Here is a 20,343-nt window from a genome sequence, read left to right as displayed (position 1 = left end):
CTAGGTATACACCCAAGATAAAAAGAAATACGTGTCCACGCAAAAACTTATACATAGGGCTTCCCTGGTGGCGCAGTGGTTGAGAATCTGCCTGCTAATGCAGGGGACACGGGTTCGAGCCCTGGTCTGGGAAGATCCCACATGCCACGGAGCAGCTGGGCCCGTGAGCCACAATTGCTGAGCCTGCGCGTCTGGAGCCTGTGCCCCGCGACGGGAGGGGCCGCGATAGAGAAAGGCCCGCGCACCGCGATGAAGGGCGGTCCCCGCACCGCGATGAAGAGTGGCCCCCGCTTGCCGCAACTGGAGAAAGCCCTCGCACGAACCGAAGACCCAACACAGCCAAAAATAAATAAATAAATAAATAAATAAATAAATAAGAAAATCCTTTAAAAAAAAAAAAACTTATACATAAATGTTCATAGAAGCATTATTTATAACAGCCAAAAGTAGAAATGACCCAAATGCCTATTAATGATAAATGGATAAAGTATTGTATTTTGATACAATGAAATGTTATTCAGCAATAAAAAGGAATGAAGTAGTGATACATGCTACAACATGGATGGATCTTGAAAATATACGCTAAGTAAAAAAAAAAGCCCGCCACAAAGAACCATGTATTGTATGATTCCTTTTGTATGGAATGTCCAGAATAGGCAAATCCACAGAGACAGAAAGTACATTAGTGATTGCCAGAGACTAGAGGGAAATAAGATAGTTGTGACGGATGCCCAACTCTGAATATAATAAAAGCCATTGAATTGTTTGAAAAACAATTTTTAACAAAAATCTGTATTCTACATCACTAGCATCCTGTACAATTAGCTGAACTTCATACAGAATATTTTCCTCTGGGTAGCACTGACAACGGACCCCAGAATGGATTAAGAGACAAGCTCTGCGGTGACCTAAATGGGAAGGAAATCTAAAAAAGAGTGGATATATATACACGTACAACTGATTCACTTTGCTGTACAGCAGAAACTAACAGAACATTGTAAAGCAACTATACTCCAATAAAATAAAATAAGCTACAAGGAAAAAAAAAAATAGAGACAATGGAGGAAGTTCCCTCAGCTGCCATCCCACTCCCACCCCAACCCAGGCTCTGAGCAATTCCTATCAGTCCTACATCCAAAATCTATTTGCAGTCTACCTCTTCTTGATTTCGGCCATACCCATCCTTGCTCAGCCATCGTCCCAGCTCACCCGAATGGCCACACAGCAGCCTCCTTACGATCTCCTTTCTCCCACTCTTGCTCCCTTTTCTCTGCCTGGCAGCCAGTGATCTGCTGTGAACATTAGATCCCATCCTTTTCCAGCTTAAAACTCTCCAAGGTTATACTAAACACTACCAATTGACTACACCAGGCTACCCACAGTCAGGAAAAGGAAAAGGTCCCTGCCCTCAAAAAGCTTATACTCCATTACAGATAAGGCAATCAGGCATTCATAAATATATTTAAACCTCTTTTTTTGGGGGGGGGAAGTGTTTATTTGATAGAAGTTTTTTACTTGATTTACAATGTTATATTAGTTTCAGGTGTACAACATAGTAATCTGATATTTTTATAGCTTATACTCCATTTAGAGTTATTATAAAATATTGGTTATATTTCCTGTGCTGTACATTATATCCTTGTATTTTATTTATTTTATACCTAGTAGTTTGTGCCTCTTAATTCCCCCTTCCCCTATCTTGCCCTTCTCTAAACCTTTTAAAAAATATTCCCATTCATCTCCCACAAGAAATGTTTCCTTTCAAGTATCAAAATTCATCTCCCACGCCCTTCCAGTAATGCCCCTAGAAAACAAGGTTGAGTTCACCATGAGCCCCTTCCTGATTTTATGGGTTTGGGCCATGCTGCCTTAGCACTTCTGGCTACACATCCTAACCTTTTCAGTCTGGTCTGTTACAAACTCTTTGTTGTTTCACTGACTACCTCGATCCCTTCCCTGTCCTCCTCTGAATCTTCTCCACCTTATTAGGTCTTTTTTAAGTGTTCTAGTTTGCAATGCACAGTGATAATAATAAGAATATAATATTCTCTCTTTTCTTTGAATATCCTTCCTGGTGACACTGAACAAAATTTCCTTAATCGTCTAGGATGTTAAAAAACACTGACCTAGTGTTTTCAGAATACCACCTAGAGGCCCTTTTTATGGATCATATATGAAGGTCAGGATCCATTATCCTATAATTATACTGTGAATTATCTCAAGTACAGGGGTGTTCTGGAATTGACTCAAACTGGCTTACAGACTTGTTAAATTTTAAGAAATTCTGCAAGAGGGTTGTTAAACACAGCCATTATTAAAAATTAAATTCTATAAGCTCACAATTAAATATATTTTTAAAAGGTAACGAATATTCAAAACTCTTCACTCCCTAGTTGTGTTACTCTATCTTAATAACTAATCTATATGCCCTTGAGGTCACGTACATCCACATTACGCAAACGGTGAAAACTCTATGTGAGGGTGTCCTACTACACATCTCTTCCCAACACTGCATTCGGTGACATGTTAGCCTGAAATGGGAGTATTTACACCATGGAAATCAGCAAACATTACAATGCAGGGCTTTGTTCCCAGGGAGCTAGTTGCTAACCAATTACAAGCACACCAAGGCTTGAGTTCCTGACTCTAAAATGAGGCATTAGATTTCAGGCTCTAAGATCCCTACTGAGTCCCAAACACTATGTCTCTGTGACCCCTGTAACACTAAGAGGTAGTTTAACTTTCTGGTAGAATCTACAGAGTACCTATTTGGAACTGATTTCTTTTTTTTGTGCTGAGAAACTCAAGAGATGATGAAGAGTCACCTGGTTGGGTGAGTTCAATATTTTTGTTATTTAAAAGCTGAAAAAGAGAATTATCAAACACCAAAAATGTAGCAAAAGCATGAAAAGAAATTATAGTAACTAGCATCTGTTATATAGATAAATCTTACCAGTTACCATCAGATAAATCAGGCTTTTCCTTCTATCTCCCCACCTCAACTTCCAAACAATTCTCTCTCTTTTTTTTAATTCTTAAAGTATTTCTTAATTCTAAAAGACTCTGTATTAAAAATTATAATATATATTGCTGGATATGGATTTCTATGACACTTCACTTTTCTATAAAAGTGTTCACACTTAGGATTATGTTCTAAATATAGGAATAATGAAAAGTACTTAAAGGCTCTCATTAACTTTTCTCACATAACGACTTTTTCTTCATAAGGGAGTGAGAAAAAAATCATTTCTCATGACATTCATTCACAATGTGTTTCTTCTTTTTTGACAGCAGACTCAAGAGTTATATTAAACAAGGGCAGTGAGAACTCTCAGTTGTATACAGATATAAGCTTTAGTATATAATATCAAGTAATGGCACGGGCTAAGACCATTTTGTCCATCATATATTTTGTCCTTGATCACAGCCACATGAGTGACACAGGGAATTGGAGTAAGCAGAGGTAATTTAATTCTGTACACATTGCTAAAACGTATGTATTTGGTACTAAAAAAGATATGCTATATCAAATAATTAGAGCAAAGAGCTACAGTAGCTTAATACACAAATTTTTCAATTCTATGGTCTTATGTTTAGGTATAAAGTAGATCAGAGGCAAAAGAGGCTGAATGGTGGCAACCTGGTCCCTAATGACATGGGAATCCCAAGCACAAATGTCCCCTCTTGGCAGGGGCACATGAGCAGGGGACTGTAGACAGAGTCACACAGCATCTGAAAGAATCAGGGACCTAAAGACCTGGCTTTGGTTCTAGCAAAGCTTGAGGAGGGGAAAAAATGAACTGGAATGTCTAACTCTGCTATCTGCAGCCAGGCTCTGAGAAGTCAGGATGCAACCGAGTAGAAAAGAGGAAAAGAAAGGAAAGGGAACATAGGAAAGGATGGAGCGGCACAGACAATACAGGAAATGAGGGAAGAGCAGGAAAATGGTCTGGGTCCCCACAGGATTCGAGAATCAAAGTAAAACGGAGGCTGACTTCCTTACACCACCGCCACCAGCTTTAAGTTGTTCAGGAAGATAAAAGTTGCTCCACAAAAAAGAAGGGAAGGAAAGGGAAAAGAACTCACCGCTAAACCTAAATTCTAAAACCTAGAAAGCAGTCTTCATCCTCAAAGGAACACATTATCACAGAGCTCCTGGAGACCTGAGATTTGTAAATATTGGGTTATTTTCATAATCGTGTTGCTGTTGTTTCTAGGTGGAACTCTTTTATGTTTCCCAAACAAAATTTTACCTGGAAGGCCAACATGCAGAAGAGACAAAAATTTTAGGCGTCCCTCTGATCAGAAGGCAGCCCCTCTCCAGCAGTCCCTGCACATCTCGGGGGCACAATTTGAAAATCTAAGCACCAGACTGTGATTCACGGGTGGGAAGAAGCCAGCCCACTTGGAGCAGGCCGGCCAGTGAGCAGTGAAGCCCAAACAGCGCTGGAAGTAACAGGTAGCGGAGGGTACACGGCCCAGCGTTACTGAAAGGGAGCCCTGCGAGGCCCTCTTCGCGGAGGAGAAGCGATCTGCTTCTGTTCCCGCTCCTCCTTCTCCTCCTCTCTCACTCACCCCGCCTTCCCCACCGCCCAGCGCACACACACTGCACACGCACACACACCTGACACAGAGAGTCACGCGCATCTAGCTAGCAGCCGTGCACACTCACTGACCAGGGCTGGTAACTCCTCAATATTTGGTAGTGCTATTTCATAGTGGTCTGGGAATATAACAAGTTTGGCTTCATCTTCATATTCATAATCGTCGCTATTTAAATCGTCATCAGTATCTAGATCTGAGGAGAAAACAAAAACAAAGAACAAGAAGTGAAGAAAGAATATTCCACACCAAGGCAGCACTCACTGGGAAATCCACAGGGCTGACAAACCAAGGGCGCAGCATTTACAATTCAGCCATCCATCTGCCCCAAGCCAGGAATAGGAGGCCTTTCCATCCTTCCTAAGTTATACACACTTATCTTCAAGGGACAGATGTATAAAGAAGACTAAGTCTTATCATAAAGCTTTACAGTTAAAATAGACATTTGTGCTAGATGTTCAATTCTTAGAGATGTTTAAAGGAATAGCCTGGTCATTATGATTTGTCGGGTACCTGACTCCTGATTTCACGAGAATGGGTTGGAATGTTTCTTACCACACAACAGAAGAAAGTACATGGGTTTGAGAATAGATAAACCTAGGTTCAACTCCGGGTCCAAAGTTTAATGTTTCTTCAGGCAAGTCACAGGCCTCATTTGTAGAATGGAGATAACACTTACCTCACACAGTTTATATGGAGAATAAATAAGAAATTGTAAACAAGAGACCTGGCACATAACAGGCTGCCAATAAATGGTAACAATTATTTTAAAATAAAATCTCAATTTCCCTCCCTCTGTCTCTATCTCCCCCATCCTCTCCCTCCCTGCTAAGAGTTGTGGAAATACTGCATAGTAAGCCAGAGGGGGAAACCCCGTAATATAAGTGGTCCTGTTGTCCTCAGGTGGTGGAGAATTTTCAGTAAGGAAGTCTGGCCTGTTATCTAACAAGTCATCACCTCTTTACTTGGCTCATCTCTGGGAAAGGTCAGGCAAAGGCTCAAGGAAATGTCCTGTCACAATATTTACATGGACATTTCAGCCTTGTATTCACATGGATACCAGAATCCCAGATCATGTTTGTATATTTAGACATCTGGAACTATGGTGACAAACAGCTCTCAAGCCATCTTCTACTCACACACACACACACACAAACAGGTACACAAATATGGACTCTATAAACAGGAGAAAGTTACTTTACTAGATGAAGTGCCAGCTGAGAACCAAAGGATCTAGATTCTGTCACTACCTTGTTGTATGCCTCAACCTGGAATCTTTTTATGTACAGTTCTGCTCTTAAATTCTCAAAGGGAGAGCAGTTTTTTTTTTTTTTTTTTTAAAGGATTTTCTTATTTATTTATTTATTTATTTATTTATTTTTGGCTGTGTTGGGTCTTCGGTTCGTGCGAGGGCTTTCTCCAGTTGCGGCAAGCGGGGGCCACTCTTCATCGCGGTGCGGGGACCGCTCTTCATCGCGGTGCGCGTGCCTTTCTCTATCGCGGCCCCTCCCGTCGCGGGGCACAGGCTCCAGACGCGCAGGCTCAGCAATTGTGGCTCACGGGCCCAGCTGCTCCGTGGCATGTGGGATCTTCCCAGACCAGGGCTCGAACCCGTGTCCCCTGCATTAGCAGGCAGATTCTCAACCACTGCGCCACCAGGGAAGCCCGGGAGAGCAGTTTTAAGCGGAAAATGAGATACAGCTAAAATGCAGTCTACACGTTTTGATAAAAAGATTCTAAATAATAAGAATCAGAAATGCCATAATAAACAAACAACATTGTTAGATAGCCATAAGAGGTTATTTTGACAAAAAGCAATGTTAAAGAAGAGTCTAAGAGTTTAAGAACTACAGGCATTTATTTAAAGAAAATGACTCAAAGACAGACATTCTATGTTATAAAAATCTGAATGCCCCAATACCTGTAATTTTTAAAAATTAGAACCTAAGTGTTCAATGAGAATGATGTTGGGACTTCCCTGGTGGTCCAGTGTCTAAGACTCCACACTCCCAATGCAGGGGGCCCAGGTTTGATCCCTGGTCAGGGAACTAGATCCCATACGCCACAACCAAGAGTTCGATGCCACAACTAAAAACCCTACATGCCACAACTAAGACCCGGCTCAGCCAAATATTAAAAAAAAAAAAAAAAAAAGGAATGGTGTTGAACCCACTAGAATATTACTTAAGTGATATTTTTTTAGACTATGTAGAAACATGGAAATGTTTATGCCACGTTAATGCTAAAAATACAAAATTCACCTTCACCAAAAAGACAACTTTGTAGTAGTTATGTTCATAGACAAAAATCCGAAGGAAATGTGAACAAATGAAAATAATGAATGGGGAATTCCGTGGCGGTCCAGTGGTTAGGACTCCACGCTTTCACTGCCGAGGGTGCGGGTTCAATCCCTAGTCAGGGAACTAAGATCCCACAAGCAGCAGAGCACGGCCAAAAAAAACAAAAAGAAAAGAATGAATGGATGAACTTTATTCTTAAATTTTTCTTTATTATATTGTGTTTATTATATTATATTTGGTTACTTAATGATTTTAAGTAACCAAAGTATAAATCGTTTGGTTTTGTGTACACAGTCAGCTCATATAACACATTATCTAAATGTCTTTTTTCCAGAGAAGACATCTGCACTTAATGCTAATTCAAATCTTACCTGGCCAAAAACAATGATAAACTAAGGCCAAAAAAAAAAATCCCACCCTGACATTGACCAGCTACAGAAGCCAGGGCAAGTTCTTTCCAAGTTCATTTTCCTCATGAGTAGGCTACGGATAATATTATCTACCCCCTAAGATTGTTGAGAGGATTAAAGAAGATAAGGTTTTAAGGTACCTAGTTAGGATCTGGTAGGTGTTAGGGGCTCCACAGACAGCTGCCATCACCCCTACCATCACCCTCGCCATCACTGTCATCTCTTCTCTACGCTCCTGACAACTAACAAAAGCACAAGTGACCTCCCTTCCCTTTGGTTGCCCAGCTCCAAAACAATCCTGAAGTCAGTTTCAGGAGGACCAGGATATCATGGGGGATCTTCTATGTGATCTGAGTGTGGAGAAGATATGAACTTCAAATGCTTCTAGACTGTAAGCTCTAAGCGCAGGAAATGGGTCTTATTCACCTTCTAAATTCCTAGACCCTGCACAATGCCCAGCACACAGCACACACTCAGCAAACATCTGGGAAAGGAGACTTAAGGAAGTTAAGAATACCAGCATGCTTAAGGACAACAGCAAAGCAAGAGCATCCAAAGGGCTGTTACAGTTTTTGGGTTTTTTTAATTGGTAACTGATGTGTGTTTAAAAAAGCAAGACTACTGTCGTGCAAAAAGGCAGAGCTTTGTTGGGCTTCCTTACACTTATAGTTTACTTTTATTTTTATTCTTAATTCACTGGGATGGAAGGGGACCATGATCTTTCCCAAAAACCTTAATCCAATTTAGGGGAAAGTCAGCAGAGGTAACCTACACTCTGAATCTAAGGGACAAAGCTAAGGTTTCTCCTGCATATATGTGACCCCACAATCCTAAATGTAAATCTACAATTTCCAAATTTCTCTAATTAGAGTCTCACCCTCCCAAAACATCTAGTTGAGGAAACTACAGAGTAACCATAGCCTAGGGATCAGCAGTACGAGTACCCCCAACCTCTCCCAGCAGCTACTTTCCACGGGGACTATTAACTGGCAATACCTGGATGCGACCTTTTTCAAAGATTAAAAAAAGATTTTTTAAAATACCTCTTCTTTAACTCTACTTACTGATCTGCTCAGATACCTGAGAGAAGTGGCTGGGACCACAGCCATTCCAAGAAGTAACTATGAAGCAGCACAGCGGAGGAAAGGATCCCTAAATCAAACTAGGGCAGTGAAGCCCGGCTCAGAGTGCTCTCGGCCTGACTGTACTGGCGTTAATTCGTGTGCTGGAGGTGAGCAGTCTGCTGCACCAGTGCCGTGAAATCGGACCAACCGCTCGCCCTCACGAGAAGGTACGGAGGCAGCTCCTTGAACACAGACCCTGTTCTTAATGACCTGCTTCAGATGGAAACAGCAAAATAGAGTTTACTTGAAACTTCTGGTCATTATAGGCACAGATGAGTTTTCTGAACAGGCCCATTCCTGGAACTTTCCACAGCTGTTCTGTTTTCAACCTGTTCTTCATCAAGTATGAATGCCAAGGCTAAAGACAAAAATGTGGAATGTAAGCTCTCTGAGGTTTAGCAGTAGCTCTTCAACATCCCAGTCTTCAGACATGGAAGAACTGACTCATTTACTCCTGTTTGTGAAAGTTGGGGGGGCTGGTAGGGGAGTCAATAAAAATGTGAACATTTAACACTTCTTTTTTTTTGAATTTTTGAATTTTATTTTATTTATTTTTTTATACAGCAGGTCCTTATTAGTCATCAATTTACATTGAACACTTTCATGACATACCAAAGATATGGTATTTTTAATTAAATTTATTAGCAGGTCTTTACACAACTACACACATTTGTAGCTTTAATGTATAGAATATACGAGATTAGGCCAGAATCACATCACAAGTCCTGGGGTATTTCTTTGAAGATCCCGGACTCCTTTCCATTCCCCCTTCTCTCCTTCCATCTCATAAAACAGTAAGTTCTCTATCAGCCTACTCCCAAAATTCACAATCTTTCATATCGTTGTAAATTATCTTTGTCAAAGACAGCCTAATAGTGTCCCTTTCTAGCTTAAAAACATTATTGCAGAGCTACCCACACTTTCCCAGTTCACAGCACCCTTTAGTATCCCAGCAATTCTTGCACAATACCAAGAATTGGCCCTAAACCAAAAGAAATGCCTGATAGTTCTTTTTATTTAGTAGTTCGGTCCAAACAACTTATTAAGTATTTATGTTCTAATAAGTTAGGAACCATTTGAAAAGATAATACACATAAGTTGAAAGGAAATGAATGCTTTATTTCACTCTTAAATAACCATAATTCCTTACTAAGGGGACGTGTATACCTGTGAGGCACTGCAGAACTTCTCTTTGAATCACACTAGATGCTGCCTCCCTTATTTCCCATTCCACATTTATTTTCACATGGTACTTGCCTTTTACCACAGAAACCACTAAAAAAAATAGCTTCACAAAGAGACGAAGTCACTGAAAGGAGCATAGGATACTCTAGTAGCGAGACTACATCAAGCTAATCTCTCATGCAATGTTCAAGCATCACTGTGTTCCCTTGAAGAGTTAAAATATCCTGTGATTTACCGGTGAGTTAGTTGAGGCAACCAGGAGTGCCTCAGAACACAGTTTTGGGAACCAAAGTGTTAATGGCTCCCCACGGCCTACAGGAAAAAAGTCTAAAAGCATGGTATATGTCTAGACTATTGCTGGAAGAATACGTAACATATATAAGGATGTACAAGCAGAAAATATTATTTGTCTCTGGGCAGAGTAACTAAGTGGCTGGGAGACAGGGAAGGGAGAGAGAAAAACTTACTTTTCATTATGGAAGCTCTTATAACTTTTTAATTTTAAGCTTTGTCCATGTGCTATGTATTCAAAGAATATTTTTAAAATCCTAAATCCTAAAAGAAGCATAAAATTTCTATGATTCAAAAATTACCAAGAATTGTCATTGTTGATACTAAAAAAAATTACCAGCAAAAGCTAGACCTGAGGGAAGGATCCCTTAACTGGGGTTTCACTTAGATGACTTTCAAGGTAATCAGGAGGAAGAGTGCCTTGAATGCAGGGGCAGAATGAGGCTCAGGAGACTTGAGTAAGCAATTCAGCACCAGCTAATGGCCTCAGTTTCCCTTATAAAATCAATACTGAAGGTCATAACTAAATGATTCAATGGTTTCAATATCACTGTTGAACCAATGGAAAGGAATTAGTCACAAAGTCATTAAGTAAAAGGGGATAAAAAGCTTCTATCCAGGAAAAAGCATTAGTCATCTGCATGTGTTTTGTGAAGGGGATAAAGGGTCATCATAACTACATTTCAATAGCAATGAAAAGGTACTTTGTAGTCAAAGAAACAAAGAGGCTACAAGAGAGTTCTCCTCCTCTTCATGAAGAGACAACCCAATGTCCCTTTTAGGGATGGAAACTGTGGCAAAGGCTACTAGCTGCCTCTCAGTATTCATTCTCCCTTTCTTCCTTAGCAACACACTTTATTCAGTTAAGAGACTTTACTTTCCAGCCTCCTGTGCAGCACACAGCATAACCATGTGACCAAGTTCTGACCAGAGAGGTGTAAACTAAAATGTTGCATGGGGATCTATGAGAAGGCTGACAAAAAGAAGTTGAATCCCCTGGGAGATTAGATTTTTTTTTTGTCCTTTCCCCTTTGTCTTCCCTGCCTTCCAGAATGGGGATGTGATGGCTGGAGTCCCAGTAGCCATTTTTGGACCATGAAGTGACCATGAGGTTAGAAATTACAGGACAGGATAGAAGGTGAAGTAGAAATTTGGGAAGAACCTAGATCCTGATGAACATGAGGCCATCACATCAGCCTGGATTTGCTGCTTCCCAACATCCTCTACATGAAATGAGAGAAATAAACATCTACCTTATTAAAATTCACCAATATTTTACATTTCTAATTACATAAATCAGGGTAGTTCTAATACAGTCCTTCACTGAAATTAATTTACAGGCCACACCACCTTGAAAACAGAGCTGTGATCAGTGTGGCAAGAGAAAAGTGCCTGCTACTAGGAGCTATGAGGGGGTATAAATCAGAGCTTGCAAAACTTAATCCTTACTAATATAAATTAGTGATGCATCTGAGTATAAAACAATAGAGAGAACTGGGGCCTAGGACAAGCCCCAGAGTGCCAATGGCATTCAAATGTAAACTTTTTAAAAAGTGGTACAGTCCAAATAGAACATTTTTGCTGGGCTGTGAGTTTTAGGCAGATCCTGTGGCTTTCTAAGACATGAAATGTTGAGAGAACACAGAGAGCAGGTATAGAAAAAGTCCAACTGAAATGAAAGGGTGGGCTAGTTCTCCCAGGAAGCAATGGAGGGGTCCACACAGTATGAAGCACAAAACCTCAGTGCTTACCTTTGGATTAATTTTTAAAATAATTACTTGACAATATCCACTACCACCAGTATGATCACTAGAGAAATCAAACTGCAAGGTCTTTTGAGTAAAAGACACAAAGGTTAGGGACTTCCCTGGTGGCACAGTGGTTAAGAATCCACCTGCCAATGCAGGGGACATGGGTTTGATTCCCTGGTCTGGGAAGATCCCACATGCCGTGGAGCAACTAAGCCTGTGAGCCGCAACTACTGAGCCTGCGCTCTAGAGCCCGTGAGGCACAACTACTGAGCCCGCGTGCCACAACTACTGAAGCCTGTGTGCCTAGAGCCCATGCTCTGCAACAAGAGAAGCCACCGCAATGAGAAGCCCACGCACTGCAACAAAGAGTAGCCCCCGCTCTCCGCAAATAGAGAAAGCCCGAGGGCAGCAACAAAGACCTAACGCAGCCAAAAAATTAATTAATTAAAAAAGAAAAGAAAAGCAGCTAATTTATTTTTTAAAAAAAGACACAAAGGTTAAAGGATAAGAGATCAGCTAATTTCTTTATTCAACCAAAGAAAATAATGAAAAATAACAATGTAGGTCAAAATATTCAATTATTTCCACATTCAAGAATGCTATGCTAATGTCATTTAATTCAGAAGAAGTCAATTATCTCTACTTGTGGAAGGGAGCCGAAGGCTTATAACCAAAACATCAGAATGCACTCAATCATTTCAGCTTTCTGGCTCATTCTAAGCTGCTTTGAGTCTAGTTGGGTAATCTGGGTTGTGGTCCAAAGCCATGACAAGCAGTGGGAAAGATTGGCCTGTGTGGAAAAACCAACTGCAGATAAACCTCACAAAGAAAACCATGGGCTGAAAATCAGGAGCGAAGACAGCAAGGGTGGGCCCAGTGCAGGGTAACAGAGAATCCAAGTGGGAAGGAAACTCAGCTCCAAGACTGTTTCCAATGGCTTTGCTTGTCAAATAATTAATGTGTCTTTTTATTACAGAAAAAGAATTTAAATACAGATAAGCAAAAAAAAGAAAACTAAAATCACCTCAATTTCACCACCAAGAAAGAGTTACTATTAACAATTTGGAGAGTATATTTTGTCAGACTCTACTAGACTCTCAGTTATATATGTATATGAGTATGTGTGTACACACATACATATATATACACATACATATACGTATGTGTACACACATATAGATACACATACATACACACATATGTATATGTGTGTATAAATTTTCTTTACCAAATGAAATTACAATATGCAAACAATTTTGAAATTCCTTCCAAACAATAATCCTAGGCGTTTAGAGATACAAACTTGCTTGGTCAAAAATTATCAAACCACTTTTTCTCCTGGGAAAACCATATCAGAAGTTTAATATGAAATATGATCACTTTGCTGTACAGTAGAAACTAACACAATATTGTAGAGCAACTATATGGCAATAAAAATTAATTAAATAAAAAAAGAAATATGATCATGAGTACATGATATAGAAGCCAGTATGTATTTGCATGAGCAAAACTGGCTCTTCTGAATGAGGGAAACAGAAAAGCACTATTAAGCAAACACCACAGTGATCACTGTTACAGGCAAGATCCACTAATGGATGATAAAATTAGTAGGCAAAACTTTAAGGAAAAACAAGTATTAGTATAGTCTCCAAGTATCACTCCCAAAATATTTATTAATTATACTGTAATCTCATAGTGGAGAAACCCAGAAGACACTACCTGACCAAGCAATCAAGGTTAACATCACCAGTGTGAAGACAGCTCAGCTCCATGTGCCCCCTGATATCAGGCCCTGAGAAGGGCCCATCACCTGTGTGGTATTCTTGCCAAAAATGCACTTCCTCAGGCTTATCATGAAGTAACATGATAAACCCAAATTGAGGTACAGTCCACAAAACAACTGGCCAGCACTCTTCAAAAGTGTCACAATTATTAAAGACAAAAAAAGTCTGAGGAACTATCACAGATTACACAGGATTAAGGAAACATGACAACCAAATACAACATGGGATCCTGGAACAACAAAAAAAAATGACATTAGTAGAAAAAAATAGTGAAATACAAATGAAGTCTGTAGTTTGGCTAATATTAAAAAAAAGAAAAACTATCTCTTCTTTAAAGGCAGTGAAAAAGGAGGCTAGAAACAGAATTACAATTTCTCTCCAGTCACTATCAGCATAATTGCTTCAAAACACTAACCCAACAAGAGTGCTGTAAACATTCTTCACCACCAGGTAAACACAAAGTGGAGACAGATCATCTCGAGTTAAATCGGTTCCTCTCATCCTTAAATTGTAGAGCAATAAACAACCTATGATTCCAAATCAAACATGCACATGCACACACATACACACACACAGAAAATCCAGGCACACTATTGATAACTATTTACATTACCTAAAAAAATCTTGGAATTCCTCCTTTTGGGTAAAGCTCCACCAGATGCCCCTCTTACCTTCTGAAAAGAGAACAAGAGATTGTTAAAATTCAGCCTATGCAACAGATGATTGGGGGTGGGGGTAAAATCTCAGAGGTTCCTAGTTTTTATAAAAGGCCAAGAGGAAATATTCAACCCGGACTAGAGATTCCAGGGTAAACAGGAACTTGACCCAGGTCCACGAAGGTAGGTGAAGGGCAATGCTACTGTTCTACCTGATTATGTTTTCACCAAATTATCAAGAAAGCACCTCTGGAAAGGGAAGTGAAACCAGGGTCAAGGTGAAGTGGACACTTCAACTTCAAATCAGCACAGGCTCCCAAGAGGCTGGAGCCCATGCCCTGACTGGAGCTACTCTGGAGAAATGGTAGTTCCAGGAGGGAGGCTCTTGTTCCCCTGCTACCCACTGGGCCCCCTGTGCTTGGTCCTAGGTGTGCACAACTACTACTGTTGAAAGAGTTCATAAATATTAATAAAGAGTCACTGATATTCTGGTCATAATAAGCCTCAATCTAACTGCCCTAAACATTTTTGGAGCCCCAGCTGATGGCTGTTTGCCATCCTAAGCTCCATGTATTCTCTACCTCTGGTGGAAGTCCCCAGCAGCAATGAAATAAACGTCTACCAAGTGGTTATGCAAAACAAGTCATTCATTACCCTTCTGATACTTGCACAAGAAATTTTACTCTCAAATAGGACTATTAAAATGTTTGTTTCAATGGCCAAAACTCTTATTTCCACACTGCGTGTTCTTCCTGTTATTAGAAAAGAGCACATTTCTAACACACCGCAGTGTGGGTCAAACCCCAGCATCTTTTCAAGCAGCCACATGTTATCGCAGCACCAAGGCCCTGCTGCTGCTTTAGTTTGCCCTCCTATCAGTCTTAAGTCTCCTTTCCCACATTTTATTATTCCGCATTGAAAGTGGACTCATCTTTGTGATTCTCACAATAAGTTTTTACAGCTTCTACTTTAAGTTTATAGTTCGCATCTCAGGAATACAAAATTATTGAACCTTTAGCTCAAAATCATGTCTCTCCAAATACTAATGCCACATTCGCGTCACCGCTCTTAGAATCCGTCTCCTCCAAGATCTCAAAGCCTCTGTTCCTCTCCCCTCCACTTGCCTGCCTCAAAAAAGGATGAGATAAAACCTGCACCAAAGGCATATTTAACCATCCACATTTACCAATCCTGGAGGTCACTTGCAATCTCTCTATGGAAGTTTACGGCATCCTTTCACTTGTTCCAACCTCAATGTTCCCTCCACTCCTGCGTGACAGTGAGGGGAGAAAGGAGACGAGAAGCTGCAGGGAGACCTGCTGGACCATGAGGCTCTCCCCAGATGAGACAGTCACACCTCAGACTCGGATTAGATCCACTTCCTTTCAGGAAAAAAACCCCCACAACTACCAGGTCTTCCTTCAAAAGACCATCATCTCTGTCCCTGCATCAGTCACCACTAGAAATTGACAGGGTTTGAGAAACTGGAACTCCTCAGTCAGCAGACGTGACTGTCAGGCTCTGTGCTGGAGCTCAGGCTGCAAAGTGACTGAAGACACGCTCCAACCCCTGAGGAGCTCGCCGGCAATAGGAGGGGAACATGATGCAAACGAAGAGCACAGAACGGATTCTGGTGAGTGTTAAGAGAGGTGAGGATCATATCATAAGGAAGAAATGATAGTTCTTCTGGGGATGGAGGGGATGGGCAGGGCTGGTGAGGTAAGAAGAGCAGCAGGCCTGGCATATAGCAGCTGCTCTGTAAATATGTGTTGGTTGGTTGGATGGATGGATGGATGGATGGATGGATGGATGGATGATGAATGGATGGTGGATGGATGGTGAATGGATGGTGGATGGATGGTGGATGGATGGATGGATGGATGGATGGATGAATGGATGGATGGATGGATGGATAATGGATGGGTGGGTGGATGATGGATAGATATATGGATACGCTGACCACAGGGAATACAACAGGTAAAAAAGGAATGGGGGGTAGAAGTAGGGCATCCCCCCAAAAAGATAACAGCATGTACAAAGGCCTGAAATCATGATGTGTTCCAGAAAGGAGAAGTGGTTTGCTATGTCTAGAGCACAGAGCTGGTGGAATAAGAGGGAGGGTTAGAAAGGTTCCAGGGGTCAGATCATGGGAGGCCTTGTAATCACATGCAAAAGAGTTTGGACTTCATCCTGCAACAAAGAGAAAGACATACGAGATTTAATAAGCTTCAGCGTGTCACAGATGCATAGGTATATGCACTTGAAAAGATTGCTCTGGGTGCAGCATGCAGACTGGGTGGGATTGAAGGCGGCAAGTATGAAGGAAGGAAGATTAGTCAGGAAGCTACAGCACTAGCCCTTTTAAGGCATAATGAGCACTCAGACAAGAACAGGAGGGATGAAGAGGACAGGATGGACTTCCAAGCTGTTTGGGAGGCCCAGATAACTGGACTTGGTCACCAATCTGCCATGGAATGAAAGCAGAGTCCAAAGGAGGTCTAAGTCTCTAGAATTCAAGCCGTCTTGAATTCTAGAGGGTGTAGTGAAGATGGTGAAAACAGAAAAGCTTTAAAGCTTTCATTGAAGGATGGGGTGACTGAAGGAGGACTCAAATTAGAGTTCTGTGTTGTGCTCTTTTTTAAGGTGGGAGAAGAAATCCAGAAGAGGGAGATGTTGGAGGTGTAAGAGGGAGTGGAGTTAATGAAGGTTCCGAGGCAGGAGGAAAGGGACCACAAGGACAGAAAGAACACAGCTTCTCTCTGAGATGTGTGGAAACATGTGAGGTGTGCTGAGATGGGAGGAAACGAAAGTGGAACCACTGTGGATGAGTTCCCAGGAGGCGAGGCAGGAGCTCAGGGAATTCCTGTCCAGGGGTCCCTGTTTCCTCTGGAAAGTACAAGTCCGATCGTTTTCTGAGAATGACAGGTAAAGTCTTGCAGAAAGCATCCAAAGTTTGGAGTGGGAGGGGGAACAGGCTAGATTTGCTGGGCAGTGAGAGGGCCCAGCAGAAGGGAGAAGGCCAGGAATTTGACATGGTCCCAAACCCCATGGCAGTGTGTGCGGGATCCCTAGCGGTACATCCATGGAAGCAGAGGATGATACTGATGATGGGCTGGCTGGGGTTCTGAAGGACAGTAAGGAGGCAAGACAAGGGGAGGGTCAGTTGAGGGTACTGGTGACAGGAGAATGTTTAAAGTCATGGATCCTGAGAAGCGGGTTAAACAGATCAAAACAGAAATAAATGAGTGAAAGAGCTAAAATGAGAGAGGGTTGTGGTCAGAGAGTGAAATATTTAACTTAAAATTTCAGAGGCAGAGCTAACTGCATTCTGTAATTCTGCCGCTAGCTTTGCGACCCTGAGCAAGTTATTTCAAGTCTCTGGGCCTCAGTTTTATTTTTTTCCCCTCAGTTTCCTAAAACTTCATCACTTTACACTAAGACAGATGATAAAAAGCAAACTTTATCAGAATTGCTATGTCCCACCTAACAGGAGTAGTGAATGTAAATCATATAGTATTAGGCCAAGATTAGATTACTGTAAAGCTAATCATTCAGTTTATAACCTATCTGACCTGCTAGTCTTTCTTCCTCCTCTTCCTCCTACTCTCCCCACTGTCCAATTTGGGGATCTCTCCTTTGTCCAGAACTTAAACAGAGAACATATTAGGTAGGCTGGGGTGAGAGATCAGATGAACTTCAAATCAGCGTTGACTATACAGAAGATCCAAGATAGTCTACAAACTATTAGGACTAAAGTGAAAATTGAACAGTATTGCTAAATATAAAATCAATATTTGAAAATTAATAATATCTCCAAATGACATGGATAACTAATTAAAATACATGAAAAGATAAAAAAGCAGTAACAATAGTTACAAAAATTATAGGGTACCTTAAAAAAATTTAACAAAAATAAAAGCTCCTTTACTGAAAATTACAAAATATTTTTGAAGGACATAAAAGAGACCTGAATCAATAGAGAGGTATGCCATGTTGAACAGTCATTCAGTTAATATTTATGAAGCACCTACTACGTGCTGGGCACTACTGAGTGCTGAGGACACAGAGGTGAACAAAACGACCAGACTCCCTGCCCTCACGGAGCTTAGACAATGATATAGACTAGAGATCAGTCTACAAATTCAATGTGATTGCTATCAAAATCTCAACAGGATTTTTTTTAACTAGATGAACTGATTCCAAAATCCATATAGAAAAATAAACATCCAAATCCAGGAAATTTCTAGGAAAAAAATGAACATGGAAAAAGTGCTTGCACTCCTAGATATCAAGACTTGAGGCACCAACACAGAGACAGACAAATAAGAGCAACAAAACAGAACTGAGAACCCCCAAGCAGACCCAAGTGTGAATGGCAAGTTAAAATATTTGTTTTAAATGTCACTATAAATCATCGGAAAAGGTTGCACTCCTCCAGTAATAGTGGGACAACTGGTCATCAATACGGGGGGGGGAATAAGCAGATTCCCACACTTGACGCAATTATAAAAATAGATTATAGGGACTTCCCTGGTGGCGCAGTGGTTAAGAATCTGCCTGCCAGTGCAGGGGACATGGGTTCGAGCCCTGGTCCGGAAGATCCCACATGCCGCGGAGCAACTAAGCCTGTGCGCCACAACTACTGAGCCTGTGCTCTAGAGCCCATGAGCCACAACTACTGAGCCCGCGTGCCACAACGACTGAAGCCCACGCACCTAGAGCCCATGCCCTGCAACAAGAGAAGCCACTGCAATGAGAAGCCCGCACACCACAACGAAGAGCTGCTCCCACTCGCCGCAACTAGAGAAAGCCCGCGCGCAGCAACAAAGACACAACGCAGCCAAAAATAAATAAAATAAATAATTTATTTTTAAAAAAAAGAAAGATTATAGATGAATTAAAGACCTAAAATGTTAAAACATTAAAACATTCACAGTCTCTCTCTTTCTCTCCCCCTCTCTCTCTCTCTCTCTCTCTCTCTCTCTCACACACACACACACACACACACACACACACACACTTCTTTTAAAAAAAGTATTAGGAGAAATATCTTTATGACCTTGAGTTGGGAAACAATTTCTTAGACAAGCTACAAAAAGCACAACTCATAAAAGGTTAATAAATCTAAATAGATGAAAATTCAAAACTTCTGTTCTACAATATAATTCATAAATGAAGTAAGAAGACAAGCCACAGACCACGAGAAAATTTTGTATATAACACAAATTTTTGGTATCCAGAATGTAAAAAGAACTAATCAAACTTTTAAGAAAAAGATAAACCCATGGAGAAATAGGCCAAAAATATAATATGCAAGTCAGAGAAAAGAAAAGGAAACTGGCTAACAAACGGATGAAAAGACCTTCAACCCTCACAGGAGGAAATGCCAAATATTTAGATGTCACTTTACAACCGTTCAATTGGCAAAAATCAGAAGTCTGACCAAGCATTGGTGAGGGTGTGGGGAAACACTCATAATCATGGCAGATTGGAGTGTACACTGGTGCAACCACTCCAGGGAGGGATTTAGCAATAACCAGTAAAAATGAAGGTAAGCATATTCATGAGCCAACACTGCCACTTCTAGATACATTTCTGAAAGAATTCTTGCACATGTTCCCCCAAGAGAAATGTATAAAATTGTTAATTGGTACATAGTTTGTAGAAGCAAAAAAAAAAAAAAAGGAAACAATCTAAATGTTTTCATAAATGGGAGAACAGAATAATAAATGACCAGGTACTCACAAGATGGAACACCAAACAACTATTGAAATGAATTAAGTACATCCGGATGCATCGAAATATGGATAGATTCTGTTGAAGGGGATAGCTCTAGGCAGAATTAGAGGTAGCAGTATGATAATATTTACCTATATCTTTAAAACACATAAAGTCATACTATATGTTGTTCATCAATACCTACAACTAAATAAAATATAATGACAGGCATGGGAATGAGAAACAGCAAATTCACAACAGAGGTTACTTCTGTGGACGGAGGGGACCAAAAGGGACTTGAACTTTTAGGAAAGCTCTTTCTCTCACTAAAAAAAAAGAAAAATCTGAAGCAAAAATATCCAAATATTTTTTTTTTCTGATTTTTTTATCCATGAGTGTTTCTGGCATTATTTTCTGTACTTTTTGACTTGATTTTTTTTTCCATCAGCAACCCATGTCTTTCTTAACAACTCCGATCAGAGGCTTAGAGGAAGAGAAACGTAAAACTGGTTAAGTTAAGGT

At 40.7% G+C, this 20,343-nt stretch overlaps 1 protein-coding gene across 3 annotated transcripts in view; it reads right to left on the bottom strand.

Moving 5' to 3' along the window:
* The window catches only part of USP13 (ubiquitin specific peptidase 13), a 120,970-nt gene that overhangs the window by 76,109 nt on the left and 24,518 nt on the right, over positions 1-20,343 (bottom strand). For all 3 annotated transcript variants that reach the window (XR_009008228.1, XM_057545872.1, XM_057545873.1), the window contains exons 3-4: positions 14,061-14,121; positions 4,677-4,798 (exon numbers count right to left, since the gene is read on the bottom strand). Coding sequence is in view for 2 of the 3 variants with exons in the window: in XM_057545872.1 (XP_057401855.1) it covers positions 4,677-4,798; positions 14,061-14,121 (183 nt within the window). In the remaining variant the exon portion in view is untranslated. The remainder of the gene's footprint in view (positions 1-4,676; positions 4,799-14,060; positions 14,122-20,343) is intronic.

The sequence above is a fragment of the Balaenoptera acutorostrata genome, chromosome 4 (genome assembly GCF_949987535.1).
Source record: "Balaenoptera acutorostrata chromosome 4, mBalAcu1.1, whole genome shotgun sequence".
In the NCBI taxonomy this organism is placed as follows: domain Eukaryota; kingdom Metazoa; phylum Chordata; class Mammalia; order Artiodactyla; family Balaenopteridae; genus Balaenoptera; species Balaenoptera acutorostrata.
This window is presented reverse-complemented; position numbering and strand designations above follow the sequence as displayed.